This window comes from Mixophyes fleayi, chromosome 1 (genome assembly GCF_038048845.1).
Source record: "Mixophyes fleayi isolate aMixFle1 chromosome 1, aMixFle1.hap1, whole genome shotgun sequence".
NCBI classification, from domain to species: Eukaryota; Metazoa; Chordata; class Amphibia; order Anura; family Limnodynastidae; genus Mixophyes; species Mixophyes fleayi.
The window spans coordinates 98,186,788-98,210,258 of NC_134402.1; the positions used below are offsets into that span (position 1 = coordinate 98,186,788).

Here is a 23,471-nt window from a genome sequence, read left to right on the forward strand (position 1 = left end):
AATATACCAAAAAATAAAAATACGGAACAACATTTATGGCACACCGCATGTGAATGTAATAGTTTATGACATATATATATATATGTAGTAATAGATATAATAAATACTGGCGCTCAAACTCGAAATAGGTGAGTAAATAATAATATGAAAAACCAATCTTGGTATACACTATTCTTCATAAGAGTAGGCAGCCTCCCTCTCAATTTTCGGATGGTACTTCGATCAAGGAATAAACAATGTTAACATAGAAAGAGGGAAGATGGCGTCAAATACGGTAGTGTAAGCTGGTACAAATCGTCCAGACAATCAATATTACTGTATATAGAGATGCAAGTACAAAGTGTTCATCATGTCAGGCTGGTGAAAGCAGTATCAACCAATTCTCATAATTTCTGAACATATGCCGAAATACAGACAGAAGAAAGCAGAAAACAACGTTTCAGATGTATCCATGACAATCAGTAGCAAGTGATTGGTGGCAACGTACCAAAAATATATAAATAAACAGCTTATCTGTATCAGAGGTGCTTGGAAGTGGACTCCAGTCAGCTTCAAGAGGTCAGGAACAGGCGTGTAGATATCTTATGTAGGTATATGATAACTGGATCATCAGCCACAGCAGTCACTGCTCACAAACTCCACTCATACGGTGTATTGAGAGAGAAAAAAGCCATATAGTGTAGTACTTATGTGCAATAATTTATTCAGCATGTATCATAATAAAACACACTCACAATGTAAACAAGGTATAAAAGCTTATCTGTAATCCTGTGGACATAGGGTACTGCTACACATTGTAGATCACTGGGATATATAGGAAGTAGACACCAATGGGCTCCGCAAAGAAGTTCTCAATGGGGTAACTTTTTAGGGACCAGGTAGACAGTACAGCCTTACGCATACCAGGAGTAGTTAATGGAGAACAGCCTCAACGCGTTTCGTCATATAGACTTCGTCAGGAGGAGTATTCTAGAACAGCACTTAGTGCTGCTTAAATAGCGGTGCCGGGCGGCATTTTGCGCATGCGCAGTACAGCGTGATTTTCGCGCAAGCGCAGATCACACTTCCGGTTCAGCGCTTACACTGTATGTGTAAGAGGGAAGTGTAGTACCTATTATAGACAGGTATTTGGCCATAAAGGCCACAGGTATGATGTATATAGAGGATATCTTAAAGTGTATGCCCAAAGGGATGTATGGGCTAGTAATATTACTTATAATCGATGGCGGTGGCCATCTTGGAATGGGGCAAAGTGTACAGCAGTGGAGGGATAATAGATTATCACAAGCCAGCATGTGGTTCTTATGTCAGATGACGGTGGCCATATTTAACCAGGGCAGGGAAGTCAGCTATAGTAGAGAACTACTGGCAAATAGCCCATGGTGCATAAATACATAATAATATGAATAATATTACATATCAACAGTATGTTGGTCTAAGATAAATAAAATAAGTACAATATGAGTAAGAAATCTTTCTCTGGTGACTAAATATAGCATATTTTAACATCTATTTAAAATAGAGATTCTGCAGGATATCATTATCCTGATTCACTTATTAATGAGGCTAGCGACAAAATCTTACAGGTAGAAAGAACCGATTTACTACAATATAAGAATAAGACAGATAAGATTGACAAAATCCCATTTATTACGAACTACAATTGTGAAGAAAAAATAATTCAAACCTCTATCACTAAACACTGGGGTATCCTGAGAATGGATCCTGTTTTGAGAGACATTTTACCAGAAAGGCCTGATATTATCTTCAGAAAAAATAGAAACCTTAAGGTTATCCTAGACCCCAGTATGTTAAGAGAAAATCAAGTTACCACCACAACAACCTTTCCTGCTCCTACAGGGTTTCACAAATGCAACCATTGCAATGTATGTCAATTTGCACATAAAGACCGAAAGATTTTTTATAACCATAATGATAGCAAGAAATTCAATATCGAAAATTATATGAACTGTGTCACAACATCTGTGATATACCTACTGGAATGCCCCTGTGGTCTGAAATATATAGGCAAAACGAAACGGCCCCTCAAACTTAGAATACAAGAACATGTACGCAATATAAAAAACAAAGTTCAAAGCCACTCAGTATCCAGACATTTTCTCACCAAACATAACTCAGATCCACGGTTTACCTCATTCAAAGCTATTGAACATGTCCAATTAGGACCACGTGGTGGTGACATCCAGGGTAAACTCTCTAAATGGGAAAATGTTCTGGATCTTCCAGTTAAACACATTGAGCCCCTCTGGGCTAAATGAAGGATATGAGATAGCCCCTTTTTTATAATTCTCTCAGACTTATACTATTTAAGTTCTTAATCTACTGTATTAACGACTGATACTTTTATATATCTTTCCATGAAGCATCATGCTGACACATTTGTGACCGTATGATAATATATGCCTGTATGCTTTTTAATTATTTATTATTCCATTTCTTATCTCTATTTTATTTATATTTATCTTAATAGCTATTTTTTATGTATATGTCACTGCTGATTTTATATTCTGCCTAAAAGGATTGTTTTTACTATACATAAATTACCATAACCACACGGTTATGCATGACTTGTTACATGATATCCTGCAGAATCTCTATTTTAAATAGATGTTAAAATATGCTATATTTAGTCACCAGAGAAAGATTTCTTACTCATATTGTACTTATTTTATTTATCTTAGACCAACATACTGTTGATATGTAATATTATTCATATTATTATGTATTTATGCACCATGGGCTACTTGCCAGTAGTTCTCTACTATAGCTGACTTCCCTGCCCTGGTTAAATATGGCCACCGCCATCTGACATAAGAACCACATACTGGCTTGTGATAATCTATTATCCCTCCACTGCTGTACACTCTGCCCCATTCCAAGATGGCCACCGCCATCGATTATAAGTAATATTACTAGCCCATACATCCCTTTGGGCATATACTTTAAGATATCCTCTTTATACATCATCCCTGTGGCCTTTATGGCCAAATACCTGTCTATAATAGGTACTACACTTCCCTCTTACACATACAGTGTAAGCGCTGAACCGGAAGTGTGATCTGCGCATGCACGAAAATCGCGCTGTACTGTGCATGCGCAAAATGCCGCCCGCCACCGCTATTTAAGACAGCACTAAGTGCTGTTCTAGAATACTCCTCCTGACGAAGTCTATATGATGAAACGCGTTGAGGCTGTTCTCCATTAACTACTCCTGGTATGCGTAAGGCTGTACTGTCTACCTGGTCCCTAAAAAGTTACCCCATTGAGAACTTCTGTGCGGAGCCCATTGGTGTCTACTTCCTATATATCCCAGTGATCTACAATGTGTAGCAGTACCCTATGTCCACAGGATTACAGATAAGCTTTTATACCTTGTTTACATTGTGAGTGTGTTTTATTATGATACATGCTGAATAAATTATTGCACATAAGTACTACACTATATGGCTTTTTCCTCTCTCAATACACCGTATGAGTGGAGTTTGTGAGCAGTGACTGTGCTGTGGCTGATGATCCAGTTATCATATACCTACATAAGATATCTACACGCCTGTTCCTGACCTCTTGAAGCTGACTGGAGTCCACTTCCAAGCACCTCTGATACAGATAAGCTGTTTATTTATATCTTTTTGGTACATTGCCACCTATCACTTGCTACTGATTGTCACGGATACATCTGAAACGTTGTTTTCTGCTTTCTTCTGTCTGTATTTCGGCATATGTTCAGAAATTTTGAGAATTGGTTGATACTGCTTTCACCAGCCTGACATGATGAACACTTTGTACTTGCATCTCTATATACAGTAATATTGACTGTCTGGACGATTTGTACCAGCTTACAACTACCGTATTTGGCGCCATCTTCCCTCTTTCTATGTTAACAATATATATATATATATATATATATATATATATATATATATATATATGCCTTTATGTGTCAGTTTTCATCTTTACATGTTTAGTAAATGAAAACGGTGCTTTACTTTATAGAGGTCACTGCCCATATGACATTGCAATGTAGAAAAAAGAAGCAGAATATAACTTGTGGGGGATACACACTAAGTGACCTTCTTCATAATAACTACAACATTGCTATTGCTTTTATTTTTATTTATGTGAAAACATGTTTGTAGTGAGTTTCCCTATAGGACATATAGATACCAAAAGAAAGTATTAAAATAGTAGCTGATGGCAGGTGGCAGAAGGTGCAGTATATACCAACTTGCAAGCAGTTTACTAATGTATTTTGTGGTCCGCTTCCTTGCCTACCCGTTAAAATAGAAATATTCAAGGTGACTTCTGGACACTAAAGTACTCATAAACACAGACCTCCACAATGTACTCAATGAGTATTTTGCTAGATAATTGTCTGGCTTGTACAGAGGGGCTTATTACCATGTAATCGTAACTGCCTTAATAAAGAACCATGCTAGAGACATTGACTTAAACTCAGAAAAGCAGCTGGATAGAGAATAGATATCTAACATAGAATTTAGTTGTAAGAATCCCACAAAGATAAGTAGATAACAAATAACACATGTCAACAGATGACATATCTTTCTCTATATGTGGTATTTACCAATAAAACCCTCTTGTCTTATGTCATGTATCCACACAAGCTGGGCCACACATAGTTGCAAATGTTAATTTCAATTTTTGAAATGATCCTGTGTAAGATATTATTTAGAATGTTGGGTTTAACCAATAAAGTGTATTTATGACTATGAAGAAACAGTTCTACAACAAGGTTCTATGTGAATATATACAGCTGTGTGAATTATTCCAGGAGCTGAAGGTAGCACATTGTAAATTTTGCAGGGCTCTACAAAGCTCTAGTTATGCTTCTGCCTTAACATTTTACTGTATCACTCCTACTGTTTGGGACACTTGTAAAGTAAAAGGGAAAAGGGAAAAGCTGAATGGAAAATTCACAGTATTGTCACTGAGAAGCTTTAAAGTCTGTCTAGAAAGTTCTGTTTTCTTTTTCCATGTCATGGGATTGTAACCAGCACGAAGAGTCAGTGACCTCCATTCCTCCCACCCGCATTGAGTAATGATTGGTGAACTGAATAGCCGTTGCATCAGAGTTTGTCCCTACAGATGGTCCCACGAAACAGTTTCTTAATCACCTGTTTAAAACACAAACATTTAAGTAACATATAGATCCGTATATATGGTTGTATAATGTGTTCAAATAGAAGAGTTGACTTTGGTCTCATGGAAAGAATACTTTAGTTAATTTCAAAGAAGATATTAACTAGAGATATTAGAGACATAAATATTATAGCCAAATCAATACTAGATAGACATAGATCATCATCATCATTTATTTATATAGCGCCAACATATTCCGTAGCGCTTTACAATTGGGGACAAACATAGTAAACTAATAAACAAACTGGGTAAAACAGACAAAGAGGTGAGAAGGCCCTGCTCGCAAGCTTACAATCTATTGGACAATGGGAGTTTGGCACATGATGTACATTTGCAGTCGGCCCAGCCAGACTGCAAAGGTAAAAGTGACATAGATACAATTAGTTAATCATAGATATTAGATAGTACTTTTAAAGGGTTATCCAAACTTCATAGGTCTAGTGTACAATAACTCACAGTAGTACATGTATTACTCAATAGCCTATGGGGCAGATTCTTGATGCTCTAGCATAGTAGTCAAGCAGGCCACCTCTGTTTGTTCAGTTTGGCATCACTGAAACTGGTCCTACATTCTACTAGGCTTCAAAGATATCCCCTCATCCAAATTCACCTCCATGTTTGTGTGCCTTTAGGGAGTGTGTCTATTTTGGATGCCTTCATGTGTGTGTTTGTGTGTTTGTTTTGTGCCCAACCATAATCTTGCCTGGGGCAATAATGAGAAAGGGGGTATTTCTATACTTTACGCATTGTAAATCTAATGTGTTAGTAAAAACTACTCTGTAAAACACAAATATTGTTACTTTCATGACTCTGCAATTTACCAGCAAGATAGAAACTACTAAATCTGACTTTTCAGTGTAAAGTAGCATTTTGTTAAATTAACATTTTACATTTTGCTGCCCTACAAAACATGTTGCTTCATCAGTACAGACACACAAATGGATGTATTGCTATATGAATTAGTTAAACTGTCGCCTTCATTGTGTGTCAACCAAGTGCATCTTCTGGTAATGTACATTCATTCTTTAGAAAAGCTTGTGCTGCCTTTTTATGGCACCTAGTGAGCAAAGTGCTTGACAAATAAATACCACATTTCCCCATGTATATGACGCTCCACTGTATAAGACGCACCTATATAAATCATGTGAAAAAATTGAGGATAAACATTATCCTCAATTTTTTCACAGAGTATTTGTGCAGCTTATACAGAGGAGAAACGCTATTATCAATTCTGCCTTACCCTGTCAGATGATTGCTCTGTCCGGTAAAGTCTTCTGTCTTCTCGCTGTCTGATCCTGATGCTGGAAACCCGATTAAGGTCCTCTCTGCGATGTCCGGATGTCCTTTCAGGACCTTGACAATCCTTTCAGGACCTTAAGGATGCCTTTCAGGACCTTGTCAGGGACATCCGGACATCGCAGAGAGGACCTTAATCGGGTTTCCAGCATTAGGATCAGACAGAGAGAAGACTTTACCGGAGAGAGGAATCATCTGACAGGGTAAGTGCTACTACCCCTGTATAAGACGCACCCAGTTATTAGACCCAAATTTTTGGGGAAAAAGGTGCGGCTTATACATGGGAAAATACGGTAGATGCTTTTTATGTCACTCTGTTACAACTCACTGCTTTAGGTAAAATAACATAGTAGCGATTGGTTGTACCTAGGGGATGGCCAGCTAGCCTCCTGTAGATGGATAATGCTGTATGGGCAAGAAACACTCTACTAAAGAGGTGTTCAGCAAACAATTACATTAAGGATAGTGGTAAAATCCACAAAACAGAACCTTTGGTTTTGCATTTTTAACCCCAGTGAACCTGTGAGGGGAACAGTTACCATCTCCTGGGGGAGATGGTGAGAACAGCAGCAATGAAGTCACATGAGTCCAGACTTTGGGTACAATTGGCCTTAACCAATTTGACTAACAAACTAAAATATAACATAAGCAGTATCAGCACAGTTCACTCACAGGCAAATATCAGGCTTTTCTCTCACAGAGACTAACTCACCTCAGTCCCCGGGCAGTGAAAAACTAACTGAGCCTTTTACCAGATTTAGGGGCAACTCCTGATTAGCAGCAGGTTCACAGGTAACCTGGAGGACCCTGTACAGGCCTAATGGATGGGCCATGCCCTTTTCTCTCCGTCTATAAACCCCAGGATCTTTTTACGGCTTTTCCACAAGCCTATATTTCTACAGCATCTCACAGCCACCACAATCACACATTCTCCTGGGGTTCCAAAGCAGTAGGTAACGAACCTGGGTGAAATATACCTGCCTTCACATACCGTACCAGCGACATTGTCACACCCCTAAAAAAGTAACCCTTATTCTACTAAAGGTGGATGGAACTTGCACTGCAGATAGAACATCATTCATTCTCTGCAGTGCACAAGATTCCGTGGAGAAAAAATACCAATCACAGAACACCTAAGAGGAGAGTATTTGTCACTCACCGGACCGTGAGTGCCTCTTCACTGGTGCGTGGCTCTCCAGTATTCCTGCCAGCACCTATCCTGAACCGTGGCCGCCCGCCATCCTGATGGTCTGCGCATGCGCAGTTCCTAAGAACTCTTCTGACCTTTGCTTTTAGTTAATTGGTTGATCAGGCAATGCTCCCTATTTAAAGCACCTGTGTTCATTACCTCGTTGCCTGATCTTGGAGTCTCATTCCCTGTGAATCTCTGAAGGTGTTCCTGTGTACTTCTCCGTGTCTTTAGTTTCCTGCTGATTCCTGCTCAACTCATTGCCGGTTTCCAGACCACTTCAAGTCTCCTGTGTTCGACTATGTCTTCAGTTCCCTGCTGATTCCTGCCAGTTTCCAGACCGCTACAAGTCTCCCGTGTTCTACTATGTCTTCAGTTCCCTGCTGATTCCTGCTCTAATCATCTGCGGCTTCCAGTCCGCTATTAACTCCAGTGTCCTACTCGTGTTCGCTATCTCCAGTGATTCCTGCATTGCTCATTGTTGTTCTACCCGATGTCAATTTCTCTGCCTGTGTGCTGACCCGGACCCTGATTACCGCTACCACTCACCTGTGGTTTCTTTACTCGTGCTGGCGTGCAGCCGCTCAGCTGTTCCTGTATCCTCTCGTGGACAGCCTGCTCAACTGAACCGCGGTATGCTTACTTTATATTGACTGTATTCATTTACTGCATATCCGCTTGGACTGTTCTCCACTTACCCACGGAATCCTCTATCTCCCTGAAACTGTGTTATTACTCCGCATATCTGCTGGGAAGTTTACCTCTTTGTTCAGTCGTGAGATACATATGCTAATTGACCTTCTACTATTAGCCTGGATTCCAGTAGTGAATTCGTCTCTGTCAAGCAGCGCCTGCCACACCAACATAGATTTGTGCATATTGTTTGGGATCAAGTGCCTTGTACTCTCAGTGCCTACATTCTATGTTTCCACTCATCAACACTTGTTCATCTCCTCACCTATTAAGCAGTGGTACAACTTGCTGTACGCAGACCACTGACTTCCCCGCTACCTACATGCACCTGGACAAGTCTTCTCACCATAAGCAGTGGTACAACTTGCTATACGCAGACCACTGACTTCCCTGCTACCTACCTGCACCTGGACAAGTCCTCTCACCATAAGCAGTGGTACAACTTGCTATACGCAGACCACTGACTTCCCCGCTACCTACCTGCACGTAGACAAGTCTCTTCACCATAAGCAGTGGTACAACTTGCTGTACGCAGACCACTGACTTCCCTGTTATCTTCCTGCACTTCTTCACGTCCATCAAGATCCTCATGTTCATATCTACCTAATCATTAACCAGATTGCTGCTAGTCATTGTCTTTTCTATTTGCATCCTCTCACCATCTGCTGAGTCATATTTTCCGCTAGTCACCCTGCTACCAGAGGACCACTGTGTAACCCACACTACTCTGGTAAGATCATCATCTGGTGATATCCTGGGCAAAGACTCCTAGTGCCCGTGACAGTATTCTTTTCCTCCAGTGTCTGTGGAAGGGGAGTGTAGCCAGTGGCAGAGCATCTGGCATGCCAGCAATAGGAGGATAGAGGCTAGTGATAGGGTAATGCTCTAAAACAGCCTCAATCTCTCCCATTTTAGGAAGTGAATCATCTCGTTCACGGCCAAGGTTTCCCTTTATCAGACAATGTCAGTTGATCACTTGTCTATACTAGAAATAATAATAGGTCAGGGATGGGGAAAGGCACCAATAGAGTCTTGATCTGTCCCCATAATGGCTGCCACTATTATTCAGCAAGGAAGAGTAATCCATGTTATGCAACTATTTTCCAAACCTTTATTTGGTAGAATAAAATTGTTTTCACTATTATACCACTTTTTTAAAAATAATATGTCTTCCAGTCATGGATTACAAATCAAATGTACTGCTTAGACAAGTAACTTCCACTGATGTTGGAATGTGAATAGATCCGAAAAGCACCAAAGGGATGAAACGTCATGGCAGCAAAGGGGTTAAATACAGACCTGTATAGCAACTGCAGTTCATTAACTAATTTGAGCTTACCCTTACTGTACATCACCCATTAAGGGCTACATGTATCAAGCTGAGAGTTTTTCGGCGGGTTTGACAAACCAATCAGATTCTAGTTATCATTTATTTAGTACATTCTACAAAATGATAGCTAGAATCTGACTGGTTGCTATAGGCAACATCTCTACTTTTCAAATCCACCGGAAAACTCTCAGCTTGATACATTTACCCTTAAGAGTTATTTTTAATATTCACAATATTTGCGTTTTAGGCTTAGCCAATGATGAACAACTCCTCTCATTAATTTTATTGTCTGTTACATAATTCTAAGCATTTTAACCATGCATTATTACATTTTCTTATGTAAATCCTATTCATTAATTCAAAAGCTATATCTAATTTTAAATGATAAACAAATAATAATAATTGAATGTATTCCTAGGTTTACTTTCAATAACAGTCGTTTGTTTGCTGTCAGTGTATACATCACAGTACCACCTTTGGAGACACTATTCCACCTTTGGAGACACTATTCCTCAAACCATCCCACTGATTCCCAGATAAATAATACTCATGATACTTTGATTGTGGTATTGATTTGTATATTGTTACAGTCTTGTCAAGTCATACTGGAAAGTGGGTAAAGTTGCTTTGTGTGCCTGGTTATATTGTAATGCTACAAACGTAATCATACTCCCTCTTGTGTTGCTCTTAAACATTACATGTATTATAACAGAAATTGCTAGAAAAGTAATACAACCTCAATCCAGATATCTCTCCACTGACCCTTATCATTCATTGAGAGTCACTGTGATAAATATACTTCTACTAATATCTGTGGTGGTGATTTTCTCACTACAGCTCTACATGATCTGTAATATAAAACGTATGCAGTTATTTCTTACCTTGCATGAAAAATAAATTGTGTTGTGTTTATATGGCTGTTTGATGTTTTTTAATAATTTTTCAGTGTCAGCTAGTTGGGAATATATTATAGTAATATAGAGCAATTGCCACTAACTTTGGCTACTTGTTTTCTATTTGTTATGTACAAGAATCAAGATCGTTTTCATGTGTGTGTACTTTTCTCTCTGTTCTTTATATACTGTACTGCAGCGTGGTTCTAAATTTCACCTATCTATACCACTAATTTTGGTGCAAGCCTTTGTCCTGATCTAGCAACATAAAAAAAAGCCTAGGGGTAGCAGTGGCAAGAAGAACAGCGCTGTACCTGAGTAGATAATATTGGGCACTATCCAGTGGTCTGTCATGCATCATGTCTCTATACAGGGAGCCAGAAGCAGTTCATATTTTCATACCCAGGGGTGTGCAGATGTCAAGTGGTCATCCATTGCTACTAGAGAGAAATTACTATTTCATCATCAGCATTGAAATGGGGTTTTTTTTAACTCTGGTAATAGTCAGGCTGTGGAATTCTCTGTAAAGGGAGGTAGTGATAGCAAATTCATGTTTTTCATGTATTTAAAAATAGATTGGTAGCTTATTGTACTTGAAATGGTAGATGTGGCTATAATTAGTAAACTGCATAATTGGAGTACAAGAAATGTAAGGAGTAAAGAAAGATTTATTTCCATCTGTGAAGTGGATCAAAAAACAAAAAAAAAGGGTTCTCCTTTATGAACACCCAATTTTCAGATTTTGTGGTGTGCCCATTTCATCAGGAATAACTTTGTTAGATTCAGTGGTCATTGGCTAGGTATAATGTGACATGTTAACTCCTTCTCACACATTGATGTTTAGAGACATCACATCTGGCTGTACCATAAAACAGATCACCAGCACCCCCTTGCCATTCACTGATACCCGCTCTATTTAGACATCACCCGTGGATGCAATGGGGATGTCACCTGTGGGAGGGCTGACATGGCTCTCCGGTAAGCACAGCATCCTCCTGCCAAGCTTTACTGTGTTCCGCCAGCCCTACTATATATTCTGTGTTTTAAACATCCCTATGGCAGTGACAGCTGCTTGGTGCATCAATGTTTCAGGCTATTTCTGGCCCCACAATGTGTACAGTTCGGATTCAAAACTCAATGCAATCTATAAAAAAAATAATGCATCGTAGAGTGATGTGTCACTATGGATTTCCTCCTGGTAGCAAGGTCAGGGATCTTGTATGGTATAGCTGATCATCTAATCTCATATAAGCAGTTACTCTTATATATATGCATACTACATACATATATACATACATACTAACATATTCACTGTATTTGCACCGAATCTATTAGTATTAAAAATAGGTGAAGTTTTTTCATCTCTGGTGACTCCTAAAGGTCTCCCCTTTTTAAAACAATGAAACCCCACAAAACATAACCCTGTTTCTCCTCTATAATATCCAATTTGAATATATCTTACGCAAAATCAGTCTGCGCATGCCCAGAAATGGCCCCACACAAAGGATTCTTACTACAGCATTTTTGGGGAGCAAACAGGGCTGAGAAGGGGCGTTTGGTCGTAGATAAATTAGAGTAAGGGTGTGCACACATTTGGATCAAGCTCTGTGCATCTCAAAGTTACTTGTTTTTCTGCCTTATCTCTTGGAACCGCTATAGGGCTAGTCTAAGTCCTGAGTCCTAGTGATGTCAGTATCATATGCATGCGTATAACATGTGCCTGCAATCCGGAGAAACTGTAAAAATGTCTGTTATGTACAGTAGATATTAAGGAACAGGCCTAATGAATGTTTTTCCAAAGAATAAAATATATTACAAAAAATGCCATGTATTCCATGTATAATCATAAATTATGATATTTATAATTTATAGTGATATTTATTGAAAGGTAACATTAATTGCTTAGATTTTATATTCCACATAGGTTTGTACGTATCCTGCAGTGTCTGGTCTAGTAGTGCAGATTAAACCTACACCCGTCGTATCTTTAGATCTGTTTCTTGTTGACTTCGGGAGTGTGCAGAGCCGATTTAAGTGCAGTTTAGAACAAACACACAATCCTCTCAGTATGCGTGCCCTAATCACTCAGGCCCAATCAGTGCAAGTAAATACAAATTATGGAAATTATATATTGTTTTCTATTTTCTTTTTTTAAGTAACATTACATTACATACATTAATACACTGTTCCATGGTGGAGGGGGAGATGTGTGATTGCCCAAAATGTAAAAGACAACACACTAAACTGATATAATAATATATCATACCTATTATCATACATTATACATAATCTGTGGATTTGTAGAAAGAACCCAATTTTGGAATACATTAGTAGCTATATTCAAATTAAACATATAAAAGACTACAAACTACTTAAATTGGTTGACTTCAGACATTGGCTTACCAACTTACCGGAAACTAATATCAAGCCAATACTGTCTATAATAATCAGAATAGCAAAAAAGAAATTTGGAGACAATGGAATTCAACCTCACACCTCTCCATTCCACTCGCGTGTAGTTAAAACAGACACATTGGAAATATTATATCATTAAAGAAGAGCTACTCTTCCCAATATAGAAACAGGTGTGAGTAATTTTTACAAGGAGTGTGACCCATACATTGAAACTCTTGGTGAGGAAACACAATCTAACATTATGAGAATATTTGAGAGTTGCTTAAACAGCTATGAAAATAAAACCAGAACCTAAGCTCACTATGAACCCCACTACTTGTACTCTTGTCCCCTGTACATCAATCCTACACTCCTAATCCATGCATCAAACTATCTCCTTCTTCCTCGGCTTCCCCACATGTTACTTTCTTTATAAACAAGATGGTCCAAAAATTAGGTTTGATACTCTTTATTAGTTTAGATTAGATTATTTTAAATTGCTTTAGGATGATTAAGTAAATAGTTAAATAAATTATTTGATGTATTTTCCCTTAGGCACTTACCATACTATTTATTTAATTATATATTTGATTTATATTTGCGTGGGTTTGCTCCCAGTCTCCTTCCACGCTCCAAAAACATACCGGTAGGTTAATTGGTTGCTATCAAATTTGACCATAATCTCACTATCTATCCGTGTCTGTATGTATGTCAGGGAAGTTAGTAAGCTCCAATGGGGCAGGGACTGATTTGAGTGTGTTTTCTGTACAGCGCTGCGGAATTGGTGGTGCTATATAAATAGCTGATGATGGTACTGACGTTTCCAAAGAGTATTTTGGCAATGTTAATGTTTACATTTGAATGAAAACCATTGTACAAATTTGTATTGGTTTTGTACAACAGTAAACAGTTAAAAAAACACAAAAAGATATTCCAATATTTTATCAAAAGAAAATTGTATACCCCCTCCAAAAATAAACAAATAACATATAACATGTGCTTGGCTAGATTAATTAGTCAGTCCTGTGGAAACTAATACCGCTTGTATGCTTTAAAATTGTTCTGTAAACCACCTCTGGGCTAAGGTTAATATGTTGTACAGTGAATGGATATTGGTAGTGGAAAGAACCAGTATCACCTCTATATATGAAGACTCATTCTATAATTAATATGAACTGGAAGGGGGAGGGGAGGTTGTGACAAATGTCTGATATTACATCCTCGGCATGTTCTACCAGCTCAAGTCCCATTTCCACTGCTATTCCAACTAGCTCCTATTGCCTCAGCATTGCCCTCTCCCACTAGACTGTAAGCTCTTAGGGGCACCTCCTTCATCAACCTCCCCTGTACTTATTCTCTTTAATGTGCAATTGTATTTTGAATGATTTGTAACTCAGTCCAGCACTGGAGAGTTTTGTGGAGAATAAATTGTAAGCTTGCGAGCAGGGTTTTCTTACCTCATGTTTGTTCCCAATTGTAAAGCGCTACGGAATTTTCTGGCGCTATCTAAATAAATGATGATGATGATGATGATGATGATAACTACAAATTCACGATGATGATGACAAACAGCACTTATGTTATGATCCAGAACACATTATTGTTCCGTCCTATCAGCAGCAAATGAGTTATGCGCCATTAAGATTTAAACTTATCCAGGAGTCACTTAGACATTACACCGCTACCAGACTGGGGATGGTTGGCAGATAACTCCTTGGGACAACTGATCCTGGGATATCTTTTTTTTTAACTCTGTTTTTCAACAATTGAACAAGTAATGAGTTCTTGACTATTTAATTTATGGAGTGTTGAAAAAATACCAAATTTTTCTCAGTGGAAAAAATACTCCCAGTTATGTTGCTTTCCTAATACATGTTTTAAAATGAGCATGTTTATATATACCTTACATTAGGCTTTTATTTCGTCCTTACTAGCAGCATGGAAAGTGCAGTATAGCAACACAGGCAGGATAACAACTGAGTTATGCATGGAGAGTAATTTCTCCACCCACGCTGGACTTTTCATAAAATCTACATCTGAACATACACCAGGCAATGATTCCTTTTTTCCTTTCCAGCACAATGGACCAACAAGATAAGTGTCCTGCACCTGAAAATAAAGGTATGTATGTTTTCTAAGTAAAAGATTTTACTATTCTACTAGCAGTCTCTTATTCCATATGGTCACATGGTGGGAGTTTTTTCATTTATGTTTGCATGGCCTCATGCATTGAAGGAGCATAATTTAGATTTACAATGTGGCTATGATATAAATGCCTGTGTTTTATAACAAATATAAATCCATTATGGTCATGATTCTGAATTTGATCCCTCTATACTATCTTATATATTTCATACATGTTGTTGTGTTACGACTCACAGTTCTCGTTATGTTTCTGCACTTGAGCACTATGAATGCTTTTATATGAAGGGGTGTATTTTGCCTTTTTATGTATCAATACAGAAAAATATTTTTAACACTCTCTCGTATTCCAGAATTTTGGTGTAAAATCCATTCCTTTGCTAGAAATCATTGTGCTCCATCTGTAGAAGAACAGAAGAAGTATAAGCATGAATTTGCTGTTTCCACCTCATTCCATGGATTACATAACCTCGTAGACAGCAGAAACACTGGAACACGTGGACAAATCCGTAGAGTTGCGTGGAGTACTGTTGTAATAGCAGCCATCATTACAGCCTTTCTGCAGGTCATTTCACGTGTCGTCAATTATTTCAGCTGGCCAACCACTACTTCTGTGACTGTCCAATATGTTGATAAGATTGAGTTCCCCTCTGTGACATTCTGTAACTTAAACAGGTAAATGCATTTCTTTTTCTTATCATCAAATAATGTTACCTATCTTTTGTTTTGCGATTTTCAAGGACTATTAAAAAGTGTTAGAAATATAGATGTGGTCACGTTTATGTATTTTTTTTAACTATTTAATTCCTTATGTCCTGTTTTGAAGTGGGAGCTGGTAGCACAACATGTAGCCGATTGGATCATTGGAATGTTCACAGCAACACAGTGTATTCCAGGAGATGAGTGTTCTGTTCTTATCTGTGGCAGTGATGTGTCCAACATCTAATCAAGACTGGTGGAAAATTTGGTTAGATGGTGCCCACAATGTCTGTGGTCATCATCCAGCCAAACTAATTGTGCCCTATAGCATTGAATGGTTGGATCTATCTAATGTAGTTGGGCATAAGTGTGGCTACATTGGACACACAGTATATCCAGGGGCATAGGCTAAGAAATTGGATATTCCTTTATATGGGCATCTTATAATGGAAGAGCAGCAAGCAGAGTCACGGTCACATGTTTTGCATATCATCTGCATAGATAAAAGCCTAGATGAGGGATTTTGCTAAGTGTCAATAGAATCTGCCCATAAAGAGTAAGATTTTCGACCAAATTGGCACAAAATGATCAGCAATCCATCAGATGACAAGCAGGACTGGTGGACAATCAATGACCACAATTTGATGTAGATGTCGGCCGACTGGACATAGTGGAGCCCATGTAATCCAGTCACTCGGCTTTATCACAGAGCTGTCCATTTTGTTCACTCACTGTCGCCTATGTAAGGACAATTAGTTAATGATAATAGATAGTTAATTATCAGTTTATTTATTTTACTCATCAAGCTTATTGAATTAGGAACAGGTCATTTACTACTCATAAATAAGTTGCATTTTACAGAGACATTATCATAGATACATTTCCTGGAGTTATTGTTGCTTCAAATTTATAATTGATTTAGAGATTTTTCAGTTGCTTAGGGCCAAGCATAGGGAGAAACAAATATGCCAGTTCTAATGTAGTCAGATTACATGACATAAAACACGAAGAATCTTGCTAATTTTATTATATAGTTTGCATTGTATACATAGCCCACAATTATATTTACTTTGTTGCAAAATATTAAGCTTGTACTTAAATTTAAATTTAAATATGAATTCTAATTTTAAGCAGTACATCAAATGACAGTCATTTTTTATTTTGAAATATAAAAATATAAGATTGGGTAATCTGTATGATTAAATTTTTTGCACTAATTTTTTTTTTTTACATATGCATAATTTTAGGTTCCAAACAAGTGCAGTGAACAATCTTAGTGTTGCATTTTTTATGTGGAACATTGTATCCACAGTTCTTAATTTCTCAAATGCGGGAAAAGATATGCAAGAAGTGATTGATTTCCTGCAGCTCCACCAGAATTTCAGCATTAAAGACTTCACCAAAAACTATGGATTTTATCTCAATAACAGGACACTGCTAAAGTGTGATTTCTTTGGTATCCCATGTTATCCAGAGGTAAGATTGTTAATTTTTGTTATTTGTTTTTTTAATAGTTGGGTTATCTGTGTAAATTATAAGGACGTACGAAAGTGTCAGGTTGGACATTAAAAGGTACACAAGAGCACCTAGTTATTAGTGATGCTGAGTCAAAATTAATATATTATATATAGCCAAAACATTTTATATATAGGTATACAGCATCACACAATATACATATTTGAAGTTCAGTTTTGGGCATAAACTATTATATATTGTTATACATTGTTGTGTCTCTCTATAGCATCTGCAGCCTGTAAACTTTAATTTGGTATTTTAGCCTTTAGGTGTTGCCTGGTGTGGTGTACTACACATTGATGCATTGACAGTTGTGGCTGTACTATGGATATCTGACAAAGAAGCAACTGTCTTGTCTCTCAGACCAGATAGTGGGTATGGCTTTGAGAGAATGTGAGGGAGGTTGTGTTGATCTGGGTGTAATTTAGGTTGATAATGGAGAGGGCTTATTTTGTCTCTTTTTGCATACCTCCCAACATTGAGACATGCAAAATCGAGATAAAATAAGCCCCATCACCGATCTGCCCAAACTCCACCTAGATCTTCCCCGAAATGACTACTTTTTATTGAAACTCCAACTCCTTTCATGTGTGTCCAGTCCATTTTGAGGTACGCAATTTGGGACTGTCCCACCAAAATCAGAACAGTTGGAAGGTATGCCTTTTGCTTTTTATAATCTAAGGCTGTATCATGCAGAAAGACAAGCTGAAGTCTGTGGGTACTCACAAAATAATATACATGCCAAATGGCATCTTATAGTAGGGGCCCACTGACGGAACCCCTGGTAACTTCATTAAGTCAATGTGCTCTGTATGCTAAATGATTATAAACTTAAAGAGTTAAACTCCTCAAACCAGAGCCTTTAAGAGCAATGGAGAATATGCTTTTGGGTACAACCCTGCGCAATCAAATTTTCATGATGAGTTGACATTTTAACTTTTTTTTTTATTAATCTTTTTTGCTTTTTCTCTTGAAGGACTTTGAACATGTTTTCACAGAATATGGGAACTGTTATACTTTTAATCGCAACACTCCCTTGTCAAATAAAAGGGTCATCAGTACTGGAAAAGGACTAAGTGTACTGTTTGATATAAAACAGGTACTACAATTTCTTTAAACCTTAATGATTTAATAGAGGAGCTAAATTTAAAAACAGGATTACTGCCATTAAGCATTCTAAGTATCAGTATTTCTGTGTGTATGTGTGTGTGTATGTAATACATTTGCATGTAATACATAGATTTCAAGGAGACATAATAGGCATAATATCAATTAAGGAAGTTCAAAGTACTGTAACATTGGTTTAGAGTATTACATTTAAGTAAAGGGGCTGAATTAGAGTTAAGATTAAATCCAGCTAGAAGGTGCAATTTTACACTTTTATAAAATCATGTTTTGCTGCAGCGTGGCAAATTTAAAATGTGTGGACAGATTTAGAATTCCTAGCTCAACTCTAAATCACAGTGTTAAAAATAAAAGCTGCCCAATGTTTATGTGCTACATGCAATAACAGGCGGTATTTTTTGTGTGCATTTGCAGCCCTTAGATTGCAACAAGCTTTGTCCAGATGAAAGTTTGCACCCTTTACCTGGATTTGTTCCTAACACTAAATGAAGTTTCTAGGATGACTGTTTGATCAATTTGTGGAGATTCACCTAGCATGTCACAGTATCCTCAGATCAGATGGGTCTCTATATAATATCTTGGACATTGTCTTTCTGGATTTACCTTTATATGTAGATTGTTATTGCAGACTACAATAATGCAGCTGGAACCTGATTATATGCAATACTGATTATATCACCTGTAGATATATGAGAAGAACAGGGCTCATCCAAAAATACGAGGTGGTTAACCCAGGCCTAAACTTTAACTGTAAGTTTTTGTACTGCTGTGGTTGACCATATGAAATACAAGGGCACAGGAGCAGTCGAAAATTCTAGCAACGTAGAGTCTATGTGATGTTGAATACTTTTGTGTCAAAAAAGTCAAAGGTATTATAGGAGTGATACATTTATTGGCTAACCCAAAAAATTATTATTATATTCGCTAGCTTTCAGATCACAGAGGCCTCTCAGGCTCTTTACAAATGAATGACTAAGAAACAGACACAACATTAAATCATCAATATAACGGAACTATGCTAGAGGTTTCATTGTGCAAGTTGATAAGAATTTCTCATCTAGCTTAGCCATGAAAAGATTAGCATACTGAGGTGACATCTTACTACCCATGGCACTTACCATACACTGCAGGTATATGTCTGTCTCAAAAGTAAAATAATTATGATTGAGTGCGAACCTGATCAGCTGCAGGGTCGGCTCCATGCAAAACTTGCACCCATGTCCTACCAACAAACACAGTTCACATACCCAACACACAACGGAACTATAAAATCACTGACACATTCTCATGTACATCCTCCAATGTGGTGTACATGATACAGTGTACAAGGTGCCCTGAGGGAATTTACATTGGAGAGACCAAGCAGAAACTACAATCCAGGATGAATCTATACAGACACACAATAAAGAAAAGTCTGGACACTTCTCTGGACCAGGACACAGAATGACAGATTTTAAAGTCCTAATACTAAAAGGTCTTTTTAAAAATGACAGGGAGAGAAAAATCTGGGAATTTAAGCTGATAAGAACATTCCAGTCATTGACACAAGGGCTCAATCTAACACCTGGATTTATGACCCAATACTTGGACACACTTCACACCCCACAGCAAAGTGACTCCAGATCTCTGAAGTCATAGGACATTTATCTTCCATCCGTAATGAAAACCTTAGTTTTATTACTTTAGCTTATCTTAATGATACATTATCCCCCCCTGTATAAATTTCTTGATATAACAGCTCTTAAATGTTGTGTCTGTTTCTTAGTCATTCATTTGTAAACGTGCCTGATGAAGGGGCCTCTGTGTTCTGAAAACTAGCAAAGATAGATTTTTCTGGCAAACACGGTACTGCAATAATAATTTTTAAAAATATTTTTTTGCTGCACATTTTAACTTCAATAGTATTTTTCTTTTTCTTTCAAGTTTAAGGGATACAGAAAAAAAAAATGAAGGGGAGGGGGAAGGGAAGACCAGAAGAAAGAGAAGGGAAGGGGGGGTACATAGTAGGGTAATCACATTACATCACATCAGAATTTACGGTACTTAATACAATAGCTACTATCAAGCCAGTAGGTCAGTAATACAGCAATGAAAACCGGCAACATCAAGGAGGTCACACTCCCAATGGGATATTCCCATCAGAAAACGATGTGGATTCTGGCAAGGGTTCAATCAAAGTGAACTGTGAAAGGGGTAGCAACGAATCAGCACGAGCTCTAGTCGCCCCCTCACCCTCTGTAGTATACACGTGCCAGGAAAACCACTTTATTAGGGGTGATGAAGGGGATGAAGAATATGACATCCCCCACATCTCCATTTCGAAGCTAAACTGTACTTTGGCAATCACTTTGTTTAGTGTGGGCAGGTCGGGGGTTTTCCAGTTTTGAGCTAACGCTGCCCTAGCAGCTATTAAAATGTGGCAAAACACATATCTAGCATGGAGAGGGAATTGTGGTGGAAAATGCTGTAGTAAAGCCACTTCCGGGGTGGGATCTACTTTTTGAGAGGTGATCTTATTAGCAAACTCAAACACCTGCTCCCAAAATGGACGGAGGAGAGGGCAGCCCCAAAATATATGCATAATATCCCCCGTTAAGCCACATTGTCTCCAACAAAATTTGGACTGAGCGGGCCACATTTTGTGAAGACGAGTCGGCGTAACGTAGAGTCTATTAATTAACTTCAACATCATTTCCGAGTGATAGTGTCCAATGTAGGAGGAAAGAGAAATTTATACCAAAAGGTAATACCTGCTCTGTTAGAACCCTTCGTTAATCTCGTATATAATATGGCTGGGGCCCAAGACATTTCCAATCCCTGTCTAGGGAGGGTAGAAGACCAGTGCCTAATCTTCATGTATTTATAGAATTCCTGGGCAGGGAGGCGAAATTTATCCCGTACCTGCAAAAACGACAAAAGCCTCTGCTCCTCAAGTAAATCTGACCAAAATTTAGCCCCATTCTCAATCCAACGATTTAGGTTTAACTCTGGGATGAGTTTTGCTACAGTTGCCAGTGAGATATTCGTAGTCGGGACCGTAAGATTTTGGCTATTAGCAGTAAACTTATCCCCCACCACCAGGGAGTCTTTAATCATCTTGGGAAGGAGAGCAGTTGCCGGACGCCAGGATTTAGGGATCCAGATCAAGTCCTCTAGTGGGAACCTCAAACACAGTGCCCTTTCTAAATCAACCTACGGTTTCTGATTTGGGGGAAGAGACCAATCTCTTATTTGAGATAATAGACAAGCGTGATGATATTTATGTAAATCTGCTAACGCTAAACCACCATGTTGCTTGGGCAGGCACATTCGAGAACCGGCAATACGAGGGGGTTTACCTTTCCATACATAGTTTATCATAATTGACTGCAGTTTATCAAACAATGGTTTCGGGATGTTAGCAGGTATGGTCCAAAATAGATACATCATTTTCGGTAGCACCGACATCTTAAAAGTTGCCAACCTCCCCAGCCAAGAGATCTCGCAGCAGGCCTATGATTTGGATAATGTGAGTAGCTGCTGTATCAAAGCCGTATAATTTAGATTTATTGTGCTATCTAGGGATGGGGGTGATCTTTATGCCTAAATATGGGAGGGCAATCGTTTTCCAGGAGTATTGAAAAGTTTTTTTAAGATGTTCCGTCTTCAAAGGGGGGATGTTTACTGGAAGGGCCTCATATTTAGTTGAGTTAAGTTTGTAGTATGATGCTTGGCTATAGGCATCAAGCATATTGTGAAGGGCCGGCAGCGAGGTCTCCGGGCTTGTCACAAATAATAATACATCATCGGCAAACAGACATAGTTTGTGAATCGTGTTCTTGATGTTGATACCAGGGAACAGAGGAGAGGATCTAATAGCTATTGCAAGGGGTTCCATTGCCAAAACAAAAATCAGCGGGGATAGTGGGCAACCCTGTCTAGTACCATTTGAAATCCTGAAGCCGTCTGACATGAAACCATTGCAAAACACCCTAGCTGAAGGGTCCGAGTATAATGCAGAGATAGCTGATAAATATTTGCCATGAAATCCGAACCGGAGAAGGACCCTCTCCAAATATCCCCAGTGTAATCTATCGAAAGCATTCTCAGCGTCAAGAGAGAGAGCCACCACTTCTGTCTGAGAGCTCCTCACCCATTCCAGGATGTCGAGCACTCTTCTAGTATTGTCTGAGGCTTGACGCCCCAGCACAAATCCCACTTGGTCAGGATGAGCGAGTCCCGGGAGAAGACCATTTAGTCTATGCGCTATAAGTTTGGCGTAAATTTTTATGCCTGAGTTTAAGAGGGCTATTGGCCTGTAGTTAAGACACGAGGTAGGGTCCTTCCCCGGGCTTAGGAATGGTAACTAACTGTCACTCCAACATCTCAGGATTCATCTTCCTTCAAGTTATAGAGCTTTGAATAATAATGTGCAAACAAGTTGGCAATATCCCTGGGATTAGATACTTTCTTACCTGACTCATCTATCAGATATTTGATTCTATTCTGTGACCGTTAGCCCCTCAGTTTCCTCGTTAAAAGCTTTCCTGCTCTGTTTCCCGCCACATAGTATTTTTGTCGAAGTCTAGTTAACGCTAATTGGGTCTTGGACAGTAGCATTTTCTGAACTTTGGTCCTAACTAAAGAAATTTCTTTCTTCAGTTCCTTAGAGGGGCGTGCTTTATTCTGAATGTCTAGTTTAACTAACTTTTCTTTGAGTTCTTTTTGCAGAAAAGCGTTAGCCCTTTTTAACCGAGAGCCCATTTGGATCGCTACCCCTCTCACAACTGCTTTTAACGCACACCAGAAGTTAAAGATGTTTGTGTCAGAGGGGGCATTAGTTTGGCAGTATTGTTCAACAGCTTTTTTGATATCCAGTCTAGCTTCTAGTTGGGATAAAAGATATGAAGGCATACGCCACGGCCTAGTAAAAATGTTAGTGGCCTTCCACGTCCACAGCACTGGTGCATGATCTGACTAAGTTATCGGAAGGATCTCGACAGACTTGGTAGCCTGTAGTGACCATTTATCTGCCATA

At 38.5% G+C, this 23,471-nt stretch overlaps 1 protein-coding gene across 1 annotated transcript in view; it reads left to right on the forward strand.

Annotated features, from left to right (window-relative positions):
* The first annotated feature begins 15,054 nt into the window (after window positions 1-15,054).
* The window catches only part of ASIC5 (acid sensing ion channel subunit family member 5), a 34,486-nt gene continuing 26,069 nt past the window's right edge, over window positions 15,055-23,471 (forward strand). Inside the window, exons 1-4 of the mRNA XM_075194411.1 lie at window positions 15,055-15,094; window positions 15,469-15,790; window positions 17,062-17,290; window positions 18,306-18,428. Of these exons, the coding sequence (XP_075050512.1) occupies window positions 15,055-15,094; window positions 15,469-15,790; window positions 17,062-17,290; window positions 18,306-18,428 (714 nt within the window). The remainder of the gene's footprint in view (window positions 15,095-15,468; window positions 15,791-17,061; window positions 17,291-18,305; window positions 18,429-23,471) is intronic.